The 19,093-nt window shown below is 34.9% G+C and overlaps 1 protein-coding gene across 1 annotated transcript; it reads left to right on the plus strand.

The window, feature by feature from the left end:
• Nucleotides 1–659: 659 nt before the first annotated feature.
• Nucleotides 660–18,113, plus strand: LOC142627984 (5'-3' exoribonuclease 4). Its single transcript, XM_075801900.1, has 22 exons — nucleotides 660–1,028; nucleotides 4,572–4,674; nucleotides 4,753–4,829; nucleotides 4,975–5,166; nucleotides 5,337–5,456; nucleotides 5,549–5,611; nucleotides 5,694–5,840; nucleotides 5,940–6,104; nucleotides 6,383–6,460; nucleotides 8,129–8,215; nucleotides 11,156–11,236; nucleotides 12,297–12,392; nucleotides 12,524–12,594; nucleotides 13,162–13,290; nucleotides 13,471–13,547; nucleotides 13,629–13,669; nucleotides 13,775–13,849; nucleotides 15,458–15,609; nucleotides 15,718–15,822; nucleotides 15,896–15,971; nucleotides 16,425–16,507; nucleotides 16,874–18,113. The coding sequence occupies exons 1-22, from the start codon at nucleotides 846–848 to the stop codon at nucleotides 17,502–17,504; spliced, it is 2,832 nt and encodes a 943-aa protein (XP_075658015.1). The 5' UTR covers nucleotides 660–845; the 3' UTR covers nucleotides 17,505–18,113.
• The last annotated feature ends 980 nt before the right edge of the window (nucleotides 18,114–19,093 follow it).

A 19,093-nucleotide genomic window follows, 5' to 3' on the forward strand; every position in this document is an offset into this window, starting at 1 on the left:
TAACAAAATAAGTGGATTCTAAACAAATGTGAAATCCACAAATAGTAAGATCTTCTAGGTTTTAAATTATTCAATTTAGGCCTTCCATCCAATTTAGTTAAAAATTTGCAACAAAAAAAATATTTTTCTCACATGAAAAAAAAAAGCTATAAAATTAATAAAAATATTTGATAGATTTTTCATGTGAGATTTTTTTCAATTTTTTTTTTTTTCATTATATGATTGCATGCTTAACAACACATTTTTAAACAAATTTAACAAAATATCTAAATTAAATAAGTTTGAAACATAGGGGACTTAACTATACGAATTGATATGAATTTCAATCGTACATAAACAATAAATTTGCAATTTAGCCCCAAAAAACAAAAGCAATATGATATTCCAAACTGTTTTGATTAGTGTTGACGTGAGGTTTCCAAATCGGAAGTACGACTTTTTACCAAACACAGCACTTATTTTGGAAATTTTTAACACGTAGGGCGGCGTAGCAGCGTGGGCACTGGGCACGAATAGAATATTCCATAGTATTACATTCCAAGGATAGCATAATTCTGGTAGTAACCATTCCAAACACATTTTACCCTCTAATCCACGTCAATTCAACCCAAAAAAAAATCCCCAAAACTATAAATACCCTCGCATCCAAACAGCCCCACCTAATCTCCCCCCGCTCCCAACCAAAACCCACATTGATTGATCATTATCCCTCTTATCTTTCAATCAAAATCTTCACCAACCCACACAGTCAACACAACAGATCTCGATCAAATTTTCCATAATTTATATATATATTTTTGTTTTTCCTCCGACCCGGATCCGAATCCGGAAACCAACAAAGATCCATGGGCGTGCCGGCGTTTTATCGGTGGCTGGCGGACCGGTATCCAAGGTCGATAGCTGACGTGGTGGAGGCGGAGGAGGGGAATGTGGACGTGTCGAGTCCAAACCCTAATGGAATGGAGTTCGATAACTTGTACTTGGACATGAATGGAATCATTCACCCTTGCTTTCATCCTGAGGGCAAGGTATGCGTTTTCTTTCCCCTACTTCTTGTTTGTCTTTCGATTGCTATGTTTTTCATTTCATTTCGTTTCATATATAGAAAGAAAAGAAAGAATTTAGCTCAGGAAGAAGTTTCTTGAAAAAATTTTAAAATTGATTGCTTTAGAGAGAAAGTTTTTAGCTCAGGAAGAAGTTTCTGGAACAAAATTCTGAATTCATTGATACTTTAGAGAGAGAGAGAGAGAGAGAGAGAGAGAGAGAGAGAGAGAGAGAGAGAGAGATTTTAGTTTGAAGATGAAAGTTTGGGAGTTTTTTTTTTTGATATATTAGGGTATCGGATCTCTTTAAGTACCTGACTATTCTCTTGAGTTTAAGTAGTTCCCGTCCCACATGCACTAAGTTATTACAGGGAGGACTCCTGGGGGAGTGCCCCAAGAGGCTTACAAGAAGTTTTGAACTTAGGATATCGTGGATATCATGAGACCTTAGGAACCACTTAGCCAACCCATTGGGGTTAGTTTGGGAGTTTCTTAGATAAATTTATTATCAATTTTACTTGAAGAACCTTACAAATTGACGTGATAATGATGTGATTGATGCCATATCAACAATATATATATAGATAGATAGATAGATAGATAGATATATTTTTATGGTATTGTTTTAAAAGTTAGGCTTGTAATTTGAAAAGCTTAGCATCACTCTTTTTTTCATGTAACCAAAGAAAAATTAAGACAAAAGCAACATGGTTTCAGTAATTTGGGCTGTATGTATGTTTTTATGTATTCGTGTCTTGCGTGTAGATAGATTGATAGATAGGCCAATGAGCTCTTGCAATTTGCACTTGCACCTCCTCTTCTTGTAAAAGCAAGGTGGAAATGATCTGAGGATTGCGTAGAGCTGTATACATGTACTAATGAGAAAAAGGATTTTGTAGTTGTGTTGGTTTATGTAGGGTAAACACGGATTTTTCCATCTCTAATGATTCGCACGACACAACTACACAATTGAAGTTTTCTTTTGCGGATGTTAGAAAGAAGTGGGTTCTCTGCTAAGTAGAAACAGTGGATTTTCTTTTGTCTATCTACAGTCCGTTTCTGTATCTTGATTAATGGCTCTCCTTGTGGGGTTTTTGGTAGCTCCAAAAGGTTGGGACAAGGTGATCCGTTTTCTCCCTTGTTGTTTGTTTTGGTGATGGAAGTTCTTGGAAGAATGTTGGATAAAGCAGTTCATGAAGGACACATGTTAGGCTTTAGTGTGGGTAACTAGGAGGGAAGATACTTGGCGATGTCTCATCTCCTTTTTGCGGATGACACTAATTTTTTGTGATGCTGACCTAGAATAGATTTTGATTCTCAGTATGATTCTTATTTGGTTTGAGACAGTGTTGGGTCTAAAGATAAATTTGGGTAAGTCAGGATTGGTTCCGGTTGGAGTAGTGCACAATATTGACGTATTGCTGAATGTCCTTGGCTGCAAGTAGGGTACTCTTCCAATGAAATATTTGGTCTTCCTTTGGGTGCTAAATTCAAGGATAAGACTATATGGAATCCGATTTTAGAGAAAATGGATAGGAGATTAGCGGGTTGGAATTGCTTGTACTTATCCAAGTGAGGTAGAGTCACTCTAAGTAAAAACACCCTATCTAATTTACCCACTTATTTTATATCTTTATTTAATATACCTGCTAGTGTGGCTAACCGAATTGAGAAACTTCAGTGGAATTTCTTATGGGGTGGTTTTGGTGATGAACCTAAATTTCATTTGGTTAAATGGGCTACTGTTTGTGCTCCAATTTCTTCGGGTGGCTTAGGGATAAGGAAGATAAGACTTTTCAATGAAGCTTTGCTTGGGAAGTGGCTATGGAGATTTGGGATTGAGAAGGATGCCCTTTGGAGACAAGTGATACAGATGAAATATAGATGTGTATGTGGGGGCTGGTGTACCAAATTTGTTAATAGTCCATATGGTGTTGGTTTATGGAGAAGTATCAGTCAGGGATGGCCTTCTTTCTCACGCCATATTCTGTATGATATTGGTGATGGGTCTAGGGTGAAGTTTTGGCAAGACCATTGGCAAGACCATTGGTGTGGAGAGACATCTCTTGCTGTTAGTTATCCTAACTTGTTCAGATATTGCAGGAATAAGGAGGCTAGTGTGGCTGAGCTTATGAAGTCCTCCAGTGGAGTCCTCTTTTGGGATGTGAGCTTCTTTAGGGATGTGCATGCTTGGAAATTAGAGGCTATGTTAGGCTTCATGGAAACCATATATGGTTCTTCAATAAGGGTTTGGTGAGGATAGGATGTGTTGGATACCTACCAAAGATAAGGGGTTCATGGTTAATGATTACTATAGAATTTTAGTGGGCCGTACTATCTATGGTTTTCCTTGGAGAAGTATTTGGAAGCAGAAGATTCCCTCTCAAGTAGCTTTTTTTGTTTGGATTGCTTCTTTAGGGAAATGCTTGACGACTGATAATTTACAAAATAGGAAGGTGTGGATTTTGGATTGGTGCTACATGTGCAAGAGTAATGGTGAATCAGTTGATCATCTCTTCCTTCATTGTCCCATTGCTATGGATTTGTGGTCTATGGTTTTGGGTTTATTTGGGGTAACTTGGGTTATGCCGCTTACTGTTTTGGGGCTGTTAGGGTGTTGGCAAGGCAAGTTTGGTTGTCATTGAAATGGTTATATATGGTCCATTATTTCTCATTGCTTAACATGGTGTCTTTGGAGGGAGAGAAATAGTAGATGTTTTGAAGATATTAAGAGATCCATTCCAGACCTCAAGCTTTGCAAAAACAAACATTCCCGTCTTTCATTGATTTCTTAGATTATTTTAATTTTTGTATTTGATTTGTTGACCCCTTGTACACTCCCTGTGTACTAGGATCTTCCTTTTTGATATCAATAAAACTTATTACTTATCAAAAAATTTCCTCAAATAATTTCAACAGCTTGCCAAAAGAAAATTGAAGAACTTTCAATCAAACCTTTTAATGCTGATTTTTGGTGCAAAACCGAAATGTTTGAAATGTGATCATGTTTGTAATGAGGCTCAACTCAACTAAGCCTTCGTGATAACTATGTAGGCTTAGATCTACCTATAAAAAAAAAACTATGTAGGATTAGATGTGGGAAACCTTGAATGCAGTTAGAATGAGTTTGGGTATATAGGGAGAGTTTAATGTAGAAAATAATGACCTTTAAGTTGCTTGTTATGTTTGTTTTTCGTCAATGCCGTTTGTGCTTTCGCTTTTTAATTTTTAAAAAAACTATGGGAGGGGGTTTAAAAGTTTGATTCTGGAAAGCACATTGGATAATAATGATGTTAGATGAAAGAACCCCTGAATTGTTCTGGTGTATATTTCTCGTAATTGTTTTACTAAATGCGGTTGTTATGCGTGCAAGCAAATACTTATACATTAGATATAGATGCTTAAAAGAGACATGTATAAGGTGGAGTTCTTGCATCTGGAACTTTGAGCATGTCTGATACCCCAACCATGTTGACAAATCAGTTGAAGTTGACAACCTGGTAACATATTTATACTCTGTTCATGCAGCCTTCACCTACCACCTATGACGATGTATTCAAATCAATATTTGATTACATTGACCATCTCTTCTCATTAGTTCGCCCAAGGAAGCTTCTTTATATGGCAATTGGTGAGCTCTATTTAATATATACTGTCTATGCACATTTTTGTTGCACTAGATTCAGATTTGTGACTTTGAATTTTATAGATGGGGTTGCACCAAGAGCTAAAATGAATCAACAACGTTCTCGGCGCTTCCGAGCTGCAAAAGATGCAGCTGATGCGGTAAGATATATCTCATACTAGCTAAATGGTTCCTACTTAATGACAACTCCTCTTGTAAGACCAAGGTGGAGGGTGAGATAGTAGGTGTGTGTGTCATTACCAATAAAAAATAATGATGTTGGTTAACTCACATATGACATGCTAGGAAGCTGAAGAGGAAAGGCTGAGGAAAGAATTTGAGGCTGAGGGAAGAAATTTGACCCCTAAAGAAAAGCCTGCAACTTGTGATTCAAATGTCATCACTCCCGGAACTCAGTTTATGGCGGTGCTTTCAGTAGCACTTCAGTACTTTATACAATCTAGGTTGAACCGCAATCCAGGCTGGCGGTATACAAAGGTGTGATTGATCTTATCCTACATGGTTCTATGTCTCCCTTATCCCCTCAAGATCGGATGATCCTTGTCTGTGGAGTAATCCCTTCTATATTTTCCCCTTATGCTTCTGATTTTCAGGATACTTTGTCTCTCTAATTTATTTATGGGGCTGCATTGGGTGATTATTTGAAGGTTATTCTTTCTGATTCAAACGTACCCGGTGAAGGGGAACACAAAATCATGTCATACATTCGATTGCAACGTAACCTTCCTGGTTTCAATCCAAACACTCAGCATTGTCTATATGGTCTGGTAAGTGTTTGCCCAATTTTATGCTCATCATTTCTAATTTTGTTGTGCTATTTGTCTTTTCTTATTTTTGCACTCTTTTTGGTCCTCTATAGGACGCCGATCTGATTATGCTATCTTTAGCTACACATGAGATTCATTTCTCTGTACTAAGAGAGGTCAGTTGCTCATGTCTTGATAACACTCTTTACAAAATAGTTTATTTCAAATGGTTGATCTCACACTTTCCTGAGTTCACAGGTGATTACTCTGCCTGGGCATCAGGAAAAATGTTTTAGTTGTGGCCAAGTGGGTCATCTTGCAGCTGATTGTCGTGGTAGGGCAGGCAATGGAGCTGAGGATCGGAATGCCGTAGATGATACCCCAATTCACAAGAAGAAATATCAGGTTTGGGAATTCACTTCTGCCTTTTGAGTTCCACAATTTTTAAATTTGTTTTTATTTTATTTGTCTTATTATATCTGAAATCGTTCACTTTGTTGGCAGTTTCTCAACCTATGGGTGTTGCGAGAATATCTGCAATATGATTTGGAGATTCTGAACCCTCCATTTGAGATTAACTTCGAACGAATTGTAGATGATTTTGTATTTTTGTGTTTTTTTGTTGGTAATGACTTTCTTCCACATATGCCAACATTGGAGATCAGGGAGGTATGTAGGTGGGAGGCAGCCTTCTGTGTTAATTTTTGTTGCAAGTTAAAAATTTGCTGAAGTTTTCACATTTGTTCTTCTTAGTACTGAGATTATAAACATTTTCTCTATATTTCCACCGTGAATTTGATTAAGATTCCCATTCTTTTAGCATCTTTAAGCTTTTTGACTGTAAAACCTTCTTTTTAAACTTCAAAAAATTTCCTGCATTTGATGTTCTTTCTCTTTTCAGTTCCCTCTTCTTATTCTAATTTTTCATACTTGTTTTACTACTTCAGGGTGCTATAAATTTACTGATGCATATTTATAGAAGTGAGTTTGCTGCTATGGGTGGTTACCTTACTGATGCGGGTGAGGTAATTTCTCTTCTTTATACAGTCTGCTTGTCTGTTGTTCAGTGTGGCATCTGATTTCTGTAGCAGCAGTTTGTGGCTTGTTCTTATGTTTGGGAGTTGTGACTGGCTCATGATAATATTCTTTTTCTTTTACTTGACAACAACTGGATGGGTGTTCTAATAAATCTGAATAATTTCAAATAGTGGCTTTGAGATGAAAAGTTCGTCCTCAGAACATGAAGAACAAATAAGGTTAAAAGATTGAAATCTCACCCTTGTACTTTGTGATAATCATAATCCTATCATCCCACCAAAACCAAAACCTTGAGTTGGGTTAATTGAAGCTCATATACCTAAGATATATAGATAGGTGCAGGTGTTGATTAAACTTGTGGATAGGCATGCACGCATAAAACGTTTAGGAATTTTCAATTATATTTAAGGTTTGGAGCACAGCAGTTAGTCTTTATATCACATGTAAAATATGAAATTCTTGTTTATCTGTTTCATTTTCATTTAAGTTTATATTCTGCTTTATATAAATCATTAATTTTTTTGATAAGTAGAGTACATGTGTTCTCATCATGTATAGAATTTAGTTGCTATGATGCCGAAAGAAGCTGTGTAATCCCTGCCCTGCTTACGGGTTTGGTAATGTTGTTTTTTACATTTTAATTTCTTTAGTATATTAGTAATCTTTTTATTTTTTGGTGTGTAGGGTAGATCGAATTAGAAGTAGATGGTTTGTGGTGTTTCAGATATTGGACATATTTAATAAGCTTTCATACTTGTGTGGCACCCATAGGTTTCAAAAACTGGATTGGACTGGTTGGTCCAACCAGTTCAACTGTGACTTGGGACCTACAAAAACCTGAAATTGTGAAAAATTGGCCAACTAGTGATTTAACTGCCAAAACCCAGAACTGGAAATGTTCCTGGGTAAAAAAAAAGAAAACTGCAATTCAAAAAGAAAGTTGAACCTGAAAGGTTTAACCAGGAAAAAAAGAAAGTAAGCTTACATTTTATCAAAAAAGAAAATAAAAAAAAACAAAAAGGAAAGAAAGTAAGCTTATACACATTATTTCTTTTGTAAGGGAGTAAATGGGCCGACAATCAACCCAACATTGAAATAAAGAATGTTAGCCCACACAAAAGCTAGTCCGTACATTCAGCGTATAAAATACTTGATGGAATGTGGTATTTATAAGGAGGAAGTGTAGCATCGTCTTTCATTTTCCAATGTGGGATTCCCTATACATGTCTTTCTTGATTTTGACAGATTCAGAATGAGAAACTATCGTACATTCATTTGAATTGGTATGCCCTACATCTAAACCCAAGTCAAGTCCCACTTTGAAAAACAAAATGATATCAAGAATTTCATCACTTTAAATCAACCATTCTTCATCTTTTGCCTTAAATTCTTTAGGAGCAAAAGTGACATGGATATATACATAAAAATTGACAAGAAGTAAGTTTTATAGATCTCAGTCTTAAGTTTGAACTGAAGTATTTTGGGGGAAAAAAAAAATAAAGAGAATGATTTATAGAAAAATAATTATAAAATTTCCAAGAACTTTTAAATAAACATGGATGACTTAGAAGTTTGTGAGTTGTTATTTGTTATATGTTGTGTGAGTTAATGGTGCTAGCTTTCAGATACTAATGTGAATTATTTTGCATCTCCAGGTTTTGTTAGATAAAGTAGAACATTTTATTCAGTCTGTTGCTGTTTATGAAGAGCAAATCTTTCAAAAGAGGGCTCGAATTCAGCAGGTATTTTGCTTTCTCCATGTTTCTACTCTTATTAATTATTATTATCATTTTCATTTCCCTATCCATTCGACATGATTTTTGCATTTTTTTTAACTTCCATCTTTCTAGATTCTTATTATCTTCTTAGAATTATTATTATATAATGTCTGGAGCTATTTATATAAAAAAAAAAATAATGTCTGGAATATTTATTTCTTTTGTTGGAAGTTAAATCATTTTATTATTAGTTTGTTTAGCCGACTACTTCTTATTGTATACTTGAATTGTCTTATTTGTTAGAAGCATCTAATATTATAACACATTGCATTGAATTGCTTGGTGCTTATCAACTTGCATTGAATTGGGTTGCTTTGTCAATGCTTGTTCCTTGCAATACATGTGTTGTTTGGGCTAATGAAAATGGAATGGGAAGCTCTAAAACAACTTATTTAATAAGTTTTTTTTTTGCTCCTTCTCTAATTATCTAGTGCATGTAATGGAAAGTAATTTAATTAACTGTTGGAACACGTAGATTTAATATTAAATAATAATTGAAAAATGTAACATTTGGCCGAGTAATATTGTTCTCGCTTTGCTTGTGAGAGGTTCTGAGTTTGATTTTGGGAATGCCCCATTGAATGGCTGAAGTGAAAGGAAATACTCTAAGAGTGAAAGGAATAACTCTAGTTTTTGCTAGAGTGCTATTGTGCTGTCCATGCTGAAGTGCTGGTTTGGATGTTTATTTAATATGTCTTGTTCTGTTGTTAGTGCAGTTGTTAGTGCATTTTTGCTTTGCCATATGTTTAGCCTTGCTTTGGTCTTGTAGTTAGTTTTGTATTTGGTTGCTGTAGCAGGGAGGTTCCCTTTGTACTCTGTTTTGTTCCAAGTAGTTCTATGAACTGTGGATTCATGTAGCTTAACAAAGTAGTTTGCCATATACATAATTGAGAGTCTATGATCATAATCTCTGTATCATAACTGGGCTCATCTGCATTTATGGTAGGACTTGTTTGTTTTGGACTTTTGGTAGGTTTCTAAAGCCACTTTGGACTTTCGGTAGGTATCTAGAGCCAGCTATTCAAGGTTGGGTGTTAGAGATTTCACCAATATGTGTCATGTTTATAGTCACGAGCATTATAGACTCTAAATTCAGTTTGTAAGTGCATATGAGAGGTTTAAAAAAGTACATCTTATAGAATTCACGCGTGTTACAAAATATACATAATCATATAACAATGTTTTTACTTTTTGTTTGTTATGTTACACACTCAATGGGTCTTGAACCCACAATCTCACCACATTAGAACTTATTAAGGGAGGAGGTGCTAGTTGAGCTAGAGCTCATTTTTATAACCATAACAACCGATATCTGTTTGATAAGTGATGGAATTTTAAACTACCTCATGTGCATAGAAATATACACAAAATAGACTTAAAGAGATTAAATAAATGAAGATTACAGCCTAAAGAAAGAGAATCAATGAAGTCTGCGATCAAATGTTGATGTAGGAAGAAATCAAAATGGATGCAAAACAAAATTGGAGAATAAGAAATAGATAATGTAGGAGTCAATAACTAGGCTTTCTTGGAGGCTGCACTACCAAGCAAGAGATGACAAGCCTAATAGTCAGCACATATGGTTGGTTGGAGTCAGCACCATACCATTGAAATTCCTAGAGATTTTTCATAAAGTAATCAAAATTTTTGTTGATAGGAATACCATAGTGTGCTTATATTGACTACTGTGACTAAATCCTAATTCTAGTTGACTTAGGAAAGCCAAATTATTAAATTAAAAAAATAAGACCCTTAACTCTAAGAAATTAAATAGAATACTAATAAACTAATCAACTAATAAACCTAAAATAAAATCCAATTGACCAGCAAATACACCCGAATTCCAAAATAAAATAAAATAAACTAAAACTAATTTTTCTTTGCATTTCCTGCATCAAATGATTCAAATGTATCTTATAATGGCCCAAAGATTCAAACAAGGTTTTGAGGAAAGTCAATTTTAGTTGAGTAACTGAGGCATCCACATCCTTGAAAGTATGATGGTTCCTCTCCCTTCGCAAAGTCCACAATAGGCATAATGGAACTAAATTCCAGACAAAAGAAAAATGTTTACCAAACCAATTCCTCCATCCTGATGTACCCAACAACACTTTTGGACATTATCCACAGAACCCCAAAACATAAAAGATTAAAGTCCAAAGTTCCATAGGCAATTTCATAATGCAGCAACAAATGATCTAGTCCCACTACTACATTTGCAAATGCAGCAATGATTAAAGCGAAGTGCATAGTTAATTAAAATATATTGTAAAAGTAAAGATAAAAAAACACTTGAATGGTAAAAATTAGTGTCTTTTTTTATTTCAATGGATTTTGTTGTAGGGTTTGGGGGGGAAAAAAAAATAGAAAAGCACCTTGCGCTTTTTGAAAAAGCACAAAGAAAAGCGTGCCTGCTTTTGCTTCATTGAAGCGCTTCATCTCTTGGGCTATTGTGCTTGAAGCACACTTAGGTTAGCTTTAACAATTCTGTGATTGCATCTTCTTGAGTCCTTTCTCTTAGAAATATTAGGCAATTCTGTAACTTATCAATATATATAGGCAATTCTGTATTGCTGTATGCTGGATTTAAATCCCCAAGGATGCTTGGCCTTACAAAATTTGGACTTTTCTAGCCAATGAGCCTTTGCTCAAATTGTACTTCCCTTCGCAAAAGCAAGTTGGCGGGTAATGTCATGGGTTATTCACTGGGTGCATATTTAATTACTATGAAGAAAAAGGACTTTTTTAATTTGTATATAAACATGTAAATTACTTATTTTGTACTGCCAATGTGACAGACTAATTTTGTGCTTCTTCAGCTATTTGGTTTTTCAATAGCTCCTATTGTTCTCAAGAATAGGAATATGGGAATTGGCTGAGTCTTGATGTTAATGATAATTGCAGGCTTTTGAGAATAATGAAGAGATGAAACTTAAATCGAGAAGAGAGTCTGCTGAAGAGCCACAAGCGCCGGTGGTAGACAAGGTCTGTGGTCTAACTTTGATAATGGAATTCTTATATTATATTCATGTAGACGAGGGCTTTGTATTCTATCTGATCTAGCATGTAGAGAAGGTCTGGGTTTATAAAAACCTTTCCCTAATTCGCGTAAGGGAGGAATTTGTTATCATAATGTAAGTGCAATTCAGAAAATTGATACCTTGAAAATCATTGGATCATAAGGAGCCCTTTCTTTTGGATTAAATGATAAAGTTGATATAACTTTTGAAGATTACTTCAATTTTAAGTTCTATCAATCTTAACAGGTGAAAATTCAAAGTGAACTGTCCAGTCTAGTAGCTTCACCTCTATTGGGAGTACATCCAAATTAAATGTCTATTTCATTAGAACTTTTCCAGAAAAAAAAGAAAAAGAGAGAAGGGGGGGGGGGGGGGGGATGAAATGGGCATCTAATATTGAGAAATGAAAACGGCTATCGTATTATTGGCTTATGTGATCATGTTGAGAGTGTCAACATTTCCAACGATCTCTAGAAAGTCCCTCTTTTGAGTTCTCTTTGATGTTGTCAATGGTGACCTACTTGGAATTTTGTGGGGCAAATGAATGACTGTAAAACCACCAGTATTATTTTCCACTATACCTCTTCCAAGCATATAACCCACCTCTAGGCTGACGTGTGCTTTTGTTTCCTCTCTCTACCATTATTAATTGCATGGAATATTTTTTTTCTTCTTCTCATTTTGGATGATCTGGATAATTTAAGTACTTTAAATCTTTGCCCACTGAGATTCTAAGTTAGCCTGAATGATGGAAGATGCAGGTTTCCTTCATTCAATAGCAATCTTATTCCAATCATTTGACCCTTTTTTCTATACATTGTAAGCGTTTGTTTTGTTCCGTTGGTCTGAAATGCATCTGGTTGATTGCTGTTTCACAATAACCTTTGTCTTAATTGGATTCTGCTTGATTGTGGGCTTGCAAGATGGATGAGAAAATAGCCAAGTACAAACACAAATTAGTGATTAAGAATGGTGTTGTTTAGAGAATTGTAAAATATTTTAATTGTTATTTGCTCTTTCCTCAGGTTAAGCTAGGGGAGCCTGGATACAAGGAAAGGTATTATGCCGAGAAATTTAATGTATCAGAGCCGGAAGAGATTGACGAAGTTAGAAAAGACGTGGTGAGTTTTATCTGCTCACAATTAGCCTTATATTTGTGATCTTTGGCGTAATCATCTTTGTTTTTCACTGCAGCCCACTTAAAGGTTGCATAATCATTTTTGTTTGTCATTGCTGACCACTTTCTTTGCAGGTTTTGAAGTATGTGGAAGGTTTATGTTGGGTCTGCCGTTATTACTACCAAGGTGTTTGCTCCTGGCAATGGTCAGTTCAGGGTTTTTTCCCCCTTAAACTGATAATTTGTACACGCCCTTAATTGGCTTTGAACCCACAACCTCATCTTCCATCCCGTTCCTATGAGGGAGTAGGTGCCGTTTGAGCTAATTCTCATTGGCTGTTTAGTTTATATTGATAGTAGAAATTTTGTGCTTTGTTTTGCCTATATTATATCATCCCGTTAAACTTTATTAGACTTTACATATGTATACACGTACATATTCTTGAATGTATGGTCCTGAGTTTTTTTGCATGAAAGATATATCATTCCCAGAAGAAGATGAATATATCTAGAAAGTCATTGCTATTTGTTCTTTTTTAAAATTGAAGAATTATGAGAAAATGTTTGCAATTTATGGATCCTATTGTTATTATGGTTTTGGCCTAGAGCTTGTAGATATTACCTACAGCTATGTTAACTGCAACAGCTAAATAGTCTCTCTCTGTAATACATAAGATATTTTCTTCTTCATTTATTTATTCTAAAAGGTGTATGATATCTTCTTCATCATAGTTTTATTGGTTAAAACCTGCATCTATGTACTGTTGTTTCAGGTTTTATCCATACCATTATGCTCCTTTTGCTTCTGATCTCAAAGATCTTGTTGATTTGGAAATAACTTTTTTCATGGGAGAGCCATTTAAACCCTTTGATCAGCTCATGGGAACCCTACCTGCAGCAAGGTTTTTGCCTTTCTTTTAATAAATTAATTTAGTTATTCTGCTATTTGTTTTTGCTTTCTTCTTCTTCTTCTTCTTCTTCTTCTTCTTTTTTCTTTTTTTTCCTAGAGAGAGAATTTCTATCTGGTAATTTTTCTTTCTTCTTCCTGTTGTGGTGGTAAGCTTATTTCTTTCTTGTTACAGTTCAAGTGCCCTGCCAGAGAAATACAGAAAGTTGATGACTGACCTGTCATCACCCATCCTTAAATTCTATCCTTCTGGTAAAGATTGATCATTATGCAGTTTAACTTGTGAAAAATGTTCCTCTCCTTTGAATATTAAGCAGGTTTCTTTTTGGACAGAATTTGACGTTGACATGAATGGCAAGCGCTTTGCATGGCAGGTAGTGTCTGTTATTACATATAGTTTTACATCTTTTTCTGTTTATTTGATTAAGTGATTGTAAGTTATATTGGGAGTATTTTTTTTTTGTTTGTTGAGAAAACAGGGTGTTGTAAAGTTGCCATTCATTGATGAGAAGAAGTTGGTTGCTGCAACAAAGAAGGTTGAAGGCACTTTAACGGTATGGAAGAGGGGATTACTTATATATAGAAAAAAACATAAAATTATGAATTTTTTTTTATCATTTTATGATCCATGCATTTCTGCTGGATGTTAATAATTAGATTATTGTGCAATTTGGTTTTTTATCTGGTTGTAAGGATAATGGAAAATAAAATTGTTTTCTTGCTTTACTTTATTTTGTTAGGAAATATTCATACTAAATTGTAAAGTTTTGGGGGTGTAATAAATTAAACCTGATAAATTGAACCCCAATACATTTAAGTGTAGAGGCATTGTGTTTGGGATTTAATATAGGCTGAGTATTTAATTTGTTACCTTGTGAATCTCAGTGTTTGATTTGTTACTTTTGAAACTAAAAGTTTTGTTTTGTTACTTTTGAAATTACTGGTTTAATTTGTTACACTCCATAAATTATTATAGGGTTCAAAATGTAATTTTCCCTATTTTATTTTTCATGCATTTGATTAGCAAGAAAAGTTAAGATTCTTGTACTTTTAGAAAAGAGTAATGCGCTGCATGAAAGTTAGACTTTTCACGAACTTTTCTTGTAAACCAAAGGGACAAGGCTTAAATAACTTTCTTTTCCTTTCACTTTTAAATAAATTAAGAAGTTTGATATGAATGCATGGTACTTATTGAAAAAAAGAAGAAGATATGTTTGTATGTATGTATGCTGACTGACAAGCTCACGGACTAAACTCTTAAAGGACAGAGAAGCAATCCCTGAATTTTAAGTCCTTTAGGTTTCTATAATAATTAGACTCTTGACTGAATTGCTAGGAGACACATTATTTAGTTTGGATCTGATGCGTTTGGGGATGAGGAAATTTGTTCCATCAAAGACCTTTTGGAAAATTTTAATTTGACTTTTTGTACTATTTTTGGACATAGGAGTTCTTTGTTTATCTACTGGTTGTTGAACCTAATTATTTGTTTTTGCTATTCTCAAAATTTATTTTATTCATGCTATTTCTTTTCTGAAAATATGGAGTACTTTCCTATTTTATTTTTAAACTTCTGATGAACTTCTTGAAATGATTTTGTGCTGTTGTTTTGCTCAAGATTGATCAATGTGATTCTTGAGTTGTCTTAGCAACTTACCTTAAGCCATTTTATGGGGAAAAAAAATGTTTTTCCATGCTCTTCACTTTGTTGATTTGATTCTTGATATTTTTCCTGGTGATAAACTGAGTATTTTTACATTTATTTTGATGCTGCTAATTTTCTTAACTGAAATTTGACCATATTGAAACTCAATTTAATTTCTTATAATCCACCTGAAACTCCTTTATATGCTGTGGCTCTGGTTGTGGCAGCATTGTCAGTTTAGAGCCTTACTCTGTACCAACTGTAGTTTCAAGCAAGGAGGATAGCTATAATCTATGGATCATTAGGGCCATCATTAGCAGCCCAAACCTAGATGCTGTCAGATATCATTATTATTATCTTTTTGATAAGCAATGAGAAAATTTTATTAGAAGATAAAAAAAGTGTCACCCAAGTATACAGGAAGTATACACTAGGGACAAGAACAGTCATGCTGTCAAATAGCATTTATTATGTTTTGAATGCTGAACTGAGCTCATCTTCAATCTGTTATATGCAGGATGAAGAAAAGTTTCGGAATAGCGTGATGCTTGATTTGCTTTATGTCCACCCTGCCCATCCTTTGTCTTCAGATATAAGTCGCTATTACGGAATATATTCTCAGGTGCCTCCACGTGAAAGACATGTTTGGGTAATTGATGTAAATGCTAGGTTGGTTGATCTCATTATAAATCAGTTATTTTGGTTTGAAGAATTATTATCATTTTCCATCATTCACATGCACTGGTTTAACCCTTATCCCTTGTTGACCTTTTGCAGTGGTGGAATGAATGGATACCTTTGGTTATGTGAGAGAAATGGTGTCAGCTATATTTTCCGTTCCCCTGTCAGTGGATTGGCAGACATTGATAATAACCAAGTCTTGTAAGTATCCCTCATACGTCTGAGAAATTAAAGCTTTGTTACTTTTCTCACATTGGGCATTTTTGCGTTGCAGAAATGTAACATATCTTAATCCTCGAGCCCATAAACACATTCCAGAACCTCCAAAGGGTGTGGTCATGCCCGGAAAGGTTTGTAGAATCTTGCAGAAAAATTGCTTGTTAAATTGTTTTTTTAAATAGAAAAGTAAAAGGACCAGTAATTTTCAATCATCGATCCTTTGGAGGGAGACCCTCCAATGCATGAAAGAAAATGGAGCATACTGTTGTTGGGTATAAAAAATTTAAATCTTTCTCATCTATATATCATAGAGATTTAACCCTGACCATTTACTTAAAAGATATTATTGGAACACTTAGCTTATCTTTTCTTACTGGTCAATAGCATGATGGAAAAAAATTTGAATTAGTTTTTCTTCCTAAAGACTGCTTTGTATGATTGATGTTAAGGGAGACCAATCTCCCTGCTAATCTGCTCTTAGCATGTTGCAGGGTTGGTCATTTGATGTTTCAGGTGCTGGATCATCATTTAATGTTTTTGAAAATATTTGCTTATTAATTTTTTTATATTTGTTATATCTGCAGATTTTAACACCTATAGATCTTAAACCGTTCCCTGTCTTATGGCATGAAGACAATGGTTTCCGGCGGCACCAAGGGAGGGAAAGGTGAGCAAGTATTTGCTTAAGCAAGCCATGGCAACACTTACATGGTCTTAGTGCAAGTGTTACTGTGTCATTTATCTCATCCTTGTGGGCTAGGTTAGGATAAGTGAAAGATACTGCTTTCACTGGCACAGTTGCAATAGAAAATAGAAGAGAGAATATCAGCTTTATATGCATTTTTCTATTTTAATTTCTTTTATTGGCAATTCAAGTGATGCATCTGGATGACCTCTTTGCTTTCATGCATTGCTACCACTATTTTCCTATTTAATTGCCATTATTGATGCTTTATAGTATAATTATTGCAGTGTTATTGCAAACTACCTTTAAAGAGCTTTGGTTTTTGAATGTAATGCATCTGTTTTACAGGCCACAAGTCCCTGGAGCAATCGCTGGTCCATTACTGGGAGAGGCAGCACATCGTCTTGTGAAGAACACACTTAACATCAACTATACGGTTAACAGACCGAGGCCAGCTGGACCCTCTGGGTACCAAAGAGGCTTTACTGAAGACCCAAATTATTATCATGGGCATCATAATAATTTCCCAGGCATGGTGGCTAGGCCTAGGTTTAACGTTGCATCAAATGGCCTGCAAGGTGAAAGACAGAATTTGAGGACACAAGATAGATTACAATACCCAGATCAGATTCGCAACCTGAGGACTGGGGTGTCGGCTTTGGCAATAGAAGTAAGTGTGAGAACCAGACCACCAGCAGTGATGTCACCTAGGCCAACTGCAATGATGTCACCAAGGATGCCAAATTTAGGAAACTCAACAAACTTACCCAACCAGTTTGTGGAGAACATGGGGGCGCCTCCAACACCACCTCCTAAGTGGATCAATAAAGCACCAGCTGCAAATGGTGGCATGCACATTAGACAACAAGAAACTGCATCTTGGGGAACCTGTGAGAAGCAGGTGAAGAAGGTTTATCTAGTTAAGACACGCAGTCCCCAGGATATGCCAGATTCTGGAGACAATTCCGATAATATGTGAGGTTCTGGAAATCAGCAGTGATTGTTTGGTTTGGGTTAATCTTGCCTATCTTGTTTCTGAGGGCCCCTAACTCGGTACTGTGCTCTCCTTTTATTGTACCATTAGAGAAATGTTTCAGCCAGCAGTTTGGGGGCATTACAGAAAGAAGTTTTAGCTTGGAATATGAAGGCACACAGCAGCATGTGCTAATCAATGTACATTTTTCTCCTGCTGCATTAGTGATCTGTCCACTAATTCACTGTTGAAATCACAAAAATAACTGAAGATGAAGCTCCAATACAAGCCAGAGACTTGGCACACAGTGGGTGGCATAGTTTTCTGGATACTGCCTTTACCAATTGGAGATGGGACTTGCTGGAGTTATATTTGAGATTTAAGAGGACTGTAAAATAGACATGTTAGTTGCAGTTGATATAGGGCCATAGGAGAGTCATTAGCCTGTCTTTCTATTTTGCTGTTCTTAGTTATCGCTTCTGTAAGGTGGGAGCAATCAGTGAAAGAGTGCTGATTTGTGTTCTTTTGTATGGGAAATGCATCAGGTGTATGATCAGCTGTTCATTCTGTGTAGAGCCTTTTTTTTTTTTGGTTTTTAAGTTTTATTTTGACACCCTTAATTTTGTTTACTTTTTATAATTGATTATTACTTAATTTCAGGCCCCGACTTAAATTTTAAAATGTAGACCATATCGCAAAAAGGTTACCCAATAGTGTATTATATCTTTTGGAAATTTGATTTTCTAATTTATTTTTATGGTTTTAAAATTTGGAGAATGAACTCGGTGCTATTATTTTATTAAAGATAAAATGGTCGAAATGAAATGAACTAACAAAATTCAAGCCATCAACGTTTAGAATTAGAGCGTCTTGTTGAAATTTACAGACTAGAGTCCAACAACACTATGGCAATCACATTAAAAATCCAAAATCGAGGATTGTTATTAGATCAAGACCTATGCTTAAAAAAAAAAAATGTAAACATACCGTAGATATAAATCATTTGATGGAATAATGCATGAATAAAATCTGAGACTTAGATCATCAATTTCCTGAAGGCTCAACGGAACTTATTAGTGCACTGCTCATATATAAATATAAATGAAAGCTGCCGACAAAAATATTATCAATACTTTGCCATAAAAAAATAAAAAAAAGAGTATTGCCACGTTTACAATATTTCACAACAAATTTCTAGTGATAAGTTGTTATTGATTTTAAATGAACACACCGCTAATGTTACTTTTTAACCATCAACATCAACTTGTCACTTGAGATAAATTGTTATGAAAATGTTGTAGACATAACATTTCTCTAAAAGAAAAAACTATTATTTATTGCTTAATAGTCAATTATCTAATGATTAAAAGTTTTTCTGAAGTGGAATGGATGGCTAAATTAAGATTATTCTATTTCCTTGTCAAGAAATGTGCCACATGGCTAAAGTAGAAATTCTATCTTGTATATAAAAAAAAAGGCTATCAAATAGATATATATTTTAATGGAGAATTTAAATGTAGAATATAAATTCAATTATAAATATATACAAATAATGATGTGTAAAATTACAAACCCTTAAAAGCTTTTATATATAT

Source organism: Castanea sativa, chromosome 3, assembly GCF_040712315.1.
Source record: "Castanea sativa cultivar Marrone di Chiusa Pesio chromosome 3, ASM4071231v1".
Classification (NCBI taxonomy): Eukaryota; Viridiplantae; Streptophyta; class Magnoliopsida; order Fagales; family Fagaceae; genus Castanea; species Castanea sativa.

What these genes read in the sequence shown, in the direction of transcription:
- LOC142627984 (XM_075801900.1), top strand. Translation starts at nt 846, where the DNA reads ATGGGCGTGCCGGCGTTTTATCGGTGGCTGGCGGACCGGTATCCAAGG. An exon ending in GGTGTTTGCTCCTGGCAATG is followed by an intron (nt 12,595 to 13,161) that starts GTCAGTTCAGGG and finishes CTGTTGTTTCAG; the next exon opens with GTTTTATCCATACCATTATG. An exon ending in GCAAGCGCTTTGCATGGCAG is followed by an intron (nt 13,670 to 13,774) that starts GTAGTGTCTGTT and finishes TTGAGAAAACAG; the next exon opens with GGTGTTGTAAAGTTGCCATT.